At 37.3% G+C, this 8,943-nt stretch overlaps 1 protein-coding gene across 1 annotated transcript in view; it reads right to left on the reverse strand.

Annotated features, from left to right (window-relative positions):
* Positions 1-8,943, reverse strand: part of LOC306769714 (transcription initiation factor TFIID subunit 4) — a gene marked incomplete at both ends in the record, with an annotated part of 95,984 nt that overhangs the window by 50,118 nt on the left and 36,923 nt on the right. Inside the window, 2 exons of the mRNA XM_079258409.1 lie at positions 2,850-2,975; positions 7,121-7,251. Of these exons, the coding sequence (XP_079114535.1) occupies positions 2,850-2,975; positions 7,121-7,251 (257 nt within the window). The remainder of the gene's footprint in view (positions 1-2,849; positions 2,976-7,120; positions 7,252-8,943) is intronic.

Below are 8,943 nucleotides of genomic sequence, written 5' to 3' on the forward strand. Positions count from 1 at the left end.
ACGTAGAACTGGAAGCTGACAAAGGGGTCTGCAAGCTGCAGCACTCGCTTTAAAGCAACACACTTAAAAGTGTGTTTTCTGCTGAGGCAGGGGCTTTTTTTCCACAAGTGACCATTAGAAACTATTTGGATGCTTCTAAAAGGAGGTCATGATGTTTGGTGGCCAGTTTTCATCAACTGGAGGATTTTCTAATATCCTGCATGGTGGGACTGGAGCCTTAATAATGCAATTAAGACAGTGAGGTGTGCTGCAATGAGAATCTTTACTGTGGGACATTGACTCCATCAAAATTAATTAAATTAACCTAGCTTTCTGCTAATGTCGCACTGCGGGGCATTTTCATTTGCAAAAACTCTCTCTATCTCTCCTCACTCTTTTTGGATAATGGTTATCTCTCCTCATTTTAAGGCCTTTTTTCTTTTTAGTAAGTGACAAATGTCTTTACATGCAGAGAGCACAGACGAGGACACTGGACATGTGTTAGAGCTGTTGGACACTTGTGGAGAATAAACGTTTTAATGTCTAAATCCAGCAGAGAGATTGAAACTTATCCATGTTTCTTGCAATTACATGTTGTTTTGTCTGCAATTAACAATAAAACTGATGATTTTAAACAGTCTCGTAATATAACTTCACAAATCTTTCCCTGTTCAGTGAAAGGACATCTACGGACATGTTAATCTGGCCTGCATGTGTCTCTGCAGGTGAGACTGTTTGACTCTGTGTGAGCTACGCTCTGTTTAACTCTTGTAATACTGAGACGTTCAAACTCTAAAGAAAAGGAAGCTATCTTACAAGTCATACGTTACATGCTAATGTAAGTCAAAGTACTCTTTTAGTTATTTCAACTATATTGTGCTTCTTCACACCAACGTTGGGTATTACACCTTTATCACACGTACAGCTGTTGAAACAAAGCTGATAAAAGCTCTATCCCGTCATATGATACCAGGTTTGTCATCAGTATTGGGATATGAATTGAATGAATGAATTGAATAAATTAAACTTTATTATCCCACCAGGGGAAATTTGTTAAAAAGGCATGTCAAAAAACCCTTTAGTGTGCTGCAAATGTAGCCTTCGAAGGGGACATTGGGACATATTTTATGTTTGACAATTGCCTTCTGCTCTGGAGAGCTGCCTTGTTGCACAGGTGCATCCTGAAAGACAGCTGGAAGTCGTTTTGCTGTTTTGTTTTGTTTTGTTTTTTATGTTATTTATTTTATTTAACTGCTGGTGAAGCGAGGAAACCCAGGAGGGGGTCTGACTCTCAGAGATAATCAGATTAGTTTACTACTTTTGACTGGGCTGTGGATGTCAGCCCCCACAGTGTGGAACAAACAATGAGCTTTTCTGGATGACTTAAAAAAAAAAAAAAAAAAAAAAAAAAAACCCACATAAAGACATTTCAATCGTGACGGTTTTACCTTCAGTTTCAGAGTTTATATCTGTGACATTATAAAAAAAGTGAGTTGTGTTTATCTTTGTTTCCCTGACCACAGCATCCTCTGCGACATTTTAGTGTGTAAACCGCATGTTTTGCTATAACTGGAGCCAAACTGGCCAAGATCATGTTAAAACTGGTAGCAAGTTAATTTAACACTTTTCCAATACACTGAAGAGTCAGATGTTAGTGACTAGATTATGCAAAAAAGGGCTTTAGAATCGCACAGATCAAATCACTTGACCAAGTCGTGTTTCTTCAAAACATGTGCAAAAAAGTCCCGACCAGGATTTGTTCAAATAATATATCAAGCAGAATATGCAGGGTGTCTAACTTCACCTTTCGAAGATCCTGAGAGGTCTTAAGAATCAAAGCAGAGCTGTGATTGTGTTGGTCGTCTTGCAAACTACTTCAGCAAATAGGAATAAATGTTAAACGCCTGATTTTAAATACTTGAAATGGTGATTTCGTTATTCAGTATGCTAATTTTAAATTTTAAAAAAGCATCACTTTTATCCTGGTATAGAATAAAATCAATAAATAAAAGCCTAATCGCTTAAGACAACGGTTCTGTTTTAGAGAATAACGCCTGCACATCAACTCCAAGCCACAGGTCAAATACAAATGGTGACCAGAGGACGCTTCAACTGGGACTGAAAAGTATTCCTGGGGAAAGACAAAAACATTTCGCTTGGAGTCAGCATGCAGGCTTTTTTTCATTGACTTTTAAATGTCCTCACACCTACTCTGTATATCTTTTCCCATTTATCTTTATTTCATATTTCCCCCATTTTGTAAAAATAGATTCCTAATTCTTATTCCGGTTCTTATTCCTCCTAGTTTTATTCTCTAGCACTTCAAATTTTATATATTATTCTGAGAAGTGTTTAACACTAAAAACTGGTAGTGGTGAAGATGTGACGCAGTTTCTACATGTTACCCTGCAACAAGCGGAGTTTTTCACCCAATATTCCAGCTTAGACGGTGAAATTATTTTCATTTATTGTATCTAATTAAAATACTGCAGGGTTAAAAAAGTTTAGAACAGTGAATCAGAGTTTAGCGCTTTTCTTGTTATTGTATGAGACTCCGTTTAACATGAGTTGTCAAGCTATGTGGCACAGGGATGTTGTGAGGAACAGTTTGCTTTTCCGCTACATGGTGTACGCAGGTTTCGTTAGGGGTACATAACATACGGGTTCCACCCTCCATGTTATTGTATGTCCAGGAAAGATAAGCCAGGACAGAGGAGCCTTGGAGGTCACCTCATCCACTGGTGTCACACTCTAATTCAGGGCCTGCACTGAAGCAACATCCACACATTCACCTGTGTACAAACACACACTGCTGAAAGAGCAACTTTCCCACACACACCCACACACAGCAGGACGGTGAGAAAACTTACTTTAGCTGCTTTTAAAAGGATCTCTCGCTCCTGTTCGTCCTTCCTCTGCTTCTCCAGGCGCTCAAGTTGCTCGAAGAAGCGTAGCTGCGAGCGAACGTCTGCAGACTGCTCGTAGCATTCGTCGTCCTGATGAGGAGAAAGGGGGGGGGGGGGGTTACTGCAACAGTAAGAAGAACGCTCCAAGTCGCATTCAGAAGCTGTTTCTTAGGAACAATGACAACAGAATATTAGTCAAAATAATTTAAAAAAAAAAAAAAAAAAAAGACCTCCGATTTAAGTCCTGAAGAGAGATTTGATATTTCAACGTCGTGAATTTGACTAAACACAAATAAATTAATCACAGAGAAAAATGTCAGCTGTCTCAATTATTGGTAATTAAACTACCAGCCAAAAGCTTAGAAACACTTATCCCCATTTATTTAAAGGAAAAACGTGTCCAAACTTCTGGCTCGTATTATATGTACTTCCGCTAAGGAGGTTATGTTTTGCCAGCGTTTATACGTTTCCCTGTTTGTGTTCAAGACAACTCAACATTTATGTACGGATTTTCGTGAAATTTTCAGGACTTGTTGGAAATGTGAAAAGGAAGAACCGATTTAATTTTGGTGGCCATCCGGATCCCTGTTTGGATCCAGGAACTTTTTAAAAGCCTTGGTGGAGGTTTGCGCTCTCTTCTCTGAGTGCTTTTCCAGTTTTATCTGTCATTGTCCTCCCTAGGAGAGTTTATTTAGACAGTAAATTAGAACTATAGGACTGTAATTAATATTAATAAGATTGTAACATCAAAAATATAATCTTTATTAATTAAACTTTTTACCCTTTATGGATTTTCTTGCCAGAAAATTCCAAAAAACTCCACAGTGGGGTTTTCTCCATCTCAGTTCTTCATTAAAATGCATCCTCCATGTGTGTAGCGCCCTAAAGGTTCCTATCTGTAAAAAAACATGAATCCCTGTATATGTGAATACTCGCCAACCTGCCCTTAATACATCAGAAATGTCTTTTTTATTTTTGTTTTTATTTTTATTCTTATCATTATTCTTATTACATTTGTTGTTGTGAAAACTTAATCTTTGGAGCTTTTTATCATTTAAATGATGCAGATGAAAGTGAACTGAAACTTGCTTTGAAGTTTTGTAAAAACTGTTGATACTTCACATCTATTTACATAGAAAAATTAGATGTGCTTTAAATTTTTTTAAAATGTCTTTTTTTTTTGCAGACTTCCTATCCTTTTTTCTCTCAACATCAGGTGTAAACTTTCTGCATACTGGGTGTAAGTGTTGGGGTTGACAACTTCAAATTAATCTGTTTAGCTTCTTTACAAGAGAACAGCAGCAGACTGCCGCTGCCATTATAATCTATGGTTATGATTAACTACGGCAATCGTTTGATACTTATGTGCATCAAATGACTTTAAGCTCATAAATGGTTAAACAAAGAATCCAAATTTAAGACACAGCTCCACTACAACACCGCCGCTCTGCACACATCTGCACACATTTGCACACACTAACTTTTTACTTTTTTTCTATTTACAGACATCGTCTCTCTTTCTCGTATTGCCTCCCATGTGGGAAATGGAAAGGCAAGTGTAAAAACAACTTTTGTAGGTCATCAAAAGTTAATAGGATAATTGCTTATTTCTTATGTTTGTGTGTGTAACTGTATGCCTTTGATGCAGCTCTGTTCTTGTCTTGAAATCTATATCAATCTCTCCACGTCTTCCATCTGAGTTTCCATGAGCACATGAGAGAGGCTGAGTGGCACAGAGCACAAAGACACATCAGAGGAGGCTCTTCACCACCATACCTCCCCCGTCCGACCCCCCTCCTCTGCCTCTCTCATCCAGCCTCCCTCCTCTTTGTTGCAGCGCTGAGCCTGCACTCTTGCCGTAGCTCCTGCCGAAGCCCGGCTGCTCTTTAAGGCCGCTTTGTGTTTCAATTTTCCTCTCTTTCTCTCTTTCTTTTTTTTTTTTTTTTTTTCCGCTGATGTCAACAGAGTGGCTTCACAGAGTTTCATGCTCCTCTCGAACACACCTCATTTAGAAAACCACAAGAAAGGAGAAGAACGAATGGAAAGAAGCGGCGCTAAACAAGATGGGGACAGCTGTGGCAATGCTCGTCCTACCTCCTCCGCATCCTCCCGTCTTGGCATCAAGGAAAAACATTTTCAAAGTTTCCCCTCAGTTCTCATAACACTGCAATGATTTAGCGTTGTTGTGGAGATGGATTGTGCTTTAATGTAGACCAATTAAATGTGCTTATAGAGTTACATTCATGGGCCACGGGAGGTAAAGTCACCAGTAATGAGAAAAGTGTGCAGATGTGTGTGTGTGTGTGTGTGTGTGGATGCTCTTGCCTACCCCAGGTTTTGACTGACTGACTGAAAACTTGCAGCTTGTGTGTTCTGTAACAACTTGAGGGCATTAAAACACTTCTTACATGAACTTTTCTATGTTTATATTATTGGTAGACTTGCGTGGGAGTTCATCTGTGTGTTTGTGTGTGAATGTTGGTGCATGCCAGCATGTCCAAGTACGTGTTTTTTTGCAGCCATGTATGAGCATTTTCCAAAGTGCTGCAAAACCAGGATAAAGTTACTTTAATCCCTTTAGTGGTTTTGTATTCAACATAAAGACACAGTTCAGCTGCTCAGGCACAACACGAATTTAATAACATACTGATGTTTGTGAATCATATAATAATTTATTTATATTTATTGTTATTATTAGAAATGGGAACACGTGTGGTATATTTACTAAGATCTTATCAATTATCTGGGAGAAAATTGCAAATGTACACAATGCTGTTATTACAAATGAATTACCATCAAAACAATGAAAAGGACTTTAATCAAGCTGCAAAGCTAAAAGAATCATCAAAGAAAGGTTAAAAAAAAAAAGAAGAAAAAAAAAAACAACTCAGCACCTGTTCTTTTTTTGTTTTGTTTATAATTACAATTATATTATTTTTCTCCCATTCTTCTCTTGTTATTGTCTGAGCTAGTTCTTTTTTTTCTGTCCAAAACAGTTTTTTTTTTTTGTAAATGAGACTGTCTCAGTGGAAATACCTGCATAAATAAAGGATTAATGAATAAAATCCAAGGCAGCTCTGTGAAGCACTGGTTTTGACTAAACTACGCTCAGTCAGCCTTTTCTCAAGTGTTAAAATAGTAAATGACGATGACAGCATGGGAAGAAAAGTCTGCCTCTTGTACAAACCAAACACGTATGAATGGCAAACATGATGCATAAACCTCTGTTCTGTCAATGAACATTACATTATCACACAACTTGTAACTGTACATTTACATTATCTCTTTTATTTATGTATTCAGTTTTTAATTAATGGTATTATTTATGACATGGTAATGTAGCAGGAGGCCTGAGCATAGAGAGAGAGGCCTGTTTAGTCTGAGTCTTTCACATGTTGACTACCCAGAGAAATCCAGATTTTTTCTTATTTGTTGGAACAAACTCTGTTTTCAGGTCAAAATGTTGGTGCTGGTATTTACCAAAAATAACAAGTGATACTTTGGCACCTGAAATGTGTGGAAAGAGTATCACAATGAGTCATACAGAGACACTTATAAAACTGTTTGAGGTGATTTACTGCCACCAAGTTTATGCAAAACTAAGCATGTCTCAACTTTTACACGTGACATAACAGTGTTGTTGTCTGCTAGAAGGAGCTGTGGGTGTTGTGCAACAAGGGCGGACAGACCAAGTCAAGGTAGAAAATATTTATTCATTTATTTATTTATTCATCTAAATGCAGAGTTTTTTGTTGGCAGCGGAAAAAAGTTGGTGAATATAACAATGTTTCAACTGATACAAAGAGAAACCTCCTTCGCATCTTCCAATAATATGCAGGTGAATCAGCAGTGACAATACATCAAATTTAAAAGTCCCAGTTTGAGTCACTGGTTCAACACCACTGTGTCCTGATGTCTTTTACAACTACAGTTGTTTGCATTATTTGTTTATTACCATGAACTTGCATGTCATTGTCAACATTTTTACCTGAATTGTTCCAGACTGCAGAAGACTACAACATCAGTTTATAGATACCCCACGTCCTAAAAATACTTTCAATGTAATTAAACTGAGTGTCAAGTTTTAAGGCACTCATTGGCAGAGATTTCTTATCAAATTATAACTGATAAACAGTTTATTCTGAGCCAAATAGTACTGAAATGGTTACTGAAGCTATGAGTCTGAGACACAGTATGCTTACGTGTGTGTGTGTGTATAAGTGTGTTCTTCGTACCTTGCAGGAGTCCAGTCTGTGCTGTGCGATAACAGAAACTTTTTCTACAACACTGCGAAGTCGTGATTGTGCGGCATGTGAGATGAATGTGACTGCCTCCATTGGGACCTCTGTCACTCCAAACTTCTTTGCTGTGAAGGAGATTTAAAGAAAAATGTATTTAGAACAGAAAACAGCTTTTACAACCAATGCATAATGATAATTAACAGGAATTAAGCACCAATATTTTCATATAACAGGTACAGTTTAATTACTGATTTCTGACTAAAGAATAAAATGTCCATCCCCAATTCCATCAGCACAGATCATGTAATCCAACCTCTGTGATCATTTACTAAAAGGATAAAAAGCTTACAAGTGTTCGTCATCAGTGTTTGTGGAAAACAACCACAAAGTAAGCAGGAAATCATTGCTACTGACAGAAGCTGCCTGCAAGCAAACACTCAAGAATTCACAAATACACATGAACAAAAGATCCCAACTTTCTTTCAGGACTTCCACTCATACAGACATCCACATCTACTGTACAGAACGGACACACACACGTATCTACGCAGAACTGTCTGAATCTCTGTGTGTGATTAACTCCCAGAGAGAGGACTCATCAGACAGAAAAGTTTATTTATTTCAGTCTTAGTGCGAATTCCAGAGCGATTTTACCAGTTAAGCTCCTTCAAGTGTGTAAACGACACTGACCATCTCTTTTCACAGAAGGATAATTTAGTTTCCTGGGAGCGAAACTCATCTGAAGTCATAACAAAAGAGAGGAGGACAGACTTTGCTAGGGTTACTATCTGCTTCCAACTTCCTTTTGAATTATCCCATTAACATAATTTTCTCTCTGGCACCCTTTTAAGTAAACCACACCAATTATTTAAATCAGCTGAACAATACATACACTCCTCACCCGCTCAAGCTTTGAAATGGATGGGGGGAGCCCTGTTAGCCTTGTAATTACAGTGGCAATACATGTGGCAATGTCATAAGGTCAGAGGAAAAAGCTAATAGGCTTCTTCTCCTTAAAAATACAATCTTTCAGGGACATTAATATTTCAGAAAAAGTTTAAGAGACTCAGCCAAGGAGCAAAAACACAGTTTTTCAGCTTGCACTGATACTAATCATTATTATTCATCTAAAAAAAAGAGCAGACTAATGATCTCCACAGCTTTAATAAATTGTGTATAGCTTCCATTAAAAAGATAATAAAGATAACAGGCATGACATGCATTAAAGGCAATAAAAATTTCCAGTAACACAGACAGTTTAACCTAGACTCTCACAGACTGGTTTTCATATTCTGACACATTAGCAACAAGGTTCCAGATTGCTTGATTCCCTTGGCTCAGATTGAAATCTGTCATCACTGCATGGCCAAGAACTATGGTAAATAAAATTCCTCCAAGCCTCACTGAACAGCATGCAACAGGAGTTGTAATTTATAGCTAAGCTGAAAAGTGTAACAACTTTAGAAGACAAAGGATCAGATTGGTCCAGAGGTGAGATCGCTCTTGAAACAATGATGCCACATTTCCTGCTGCACTGAAACTGTGATGATATGCAAATAAGAGTGGACTATACACTTACATGTGGACTGTACTTGGTGACTGTAATAACTTTGTAACAGTTACAAGCTTGAATTGAAAAACTTTATACACATACCTATATATATATACACATACATATATACACATACATATATATATATATATATATATATATATATATATATATATATATATATATATATACATACATACATACATACATACATACATACATACATACATACATACATACATACATACATACATATATATACACA

Source organism: Telmatherina bonti (genome assembly GCF_933228915.1).
Source record: "Telmatherina bonti genome assembly, chromosome: 1".
In the NCBI taxonomy this organism is placed as follows: domain Eukaryota; kingdom Metazoa; phylum Chordata; class Actinopteri; order Atheriniformes; family Telmatherinidae; genus Telmatherina; species Telmatherina bonti.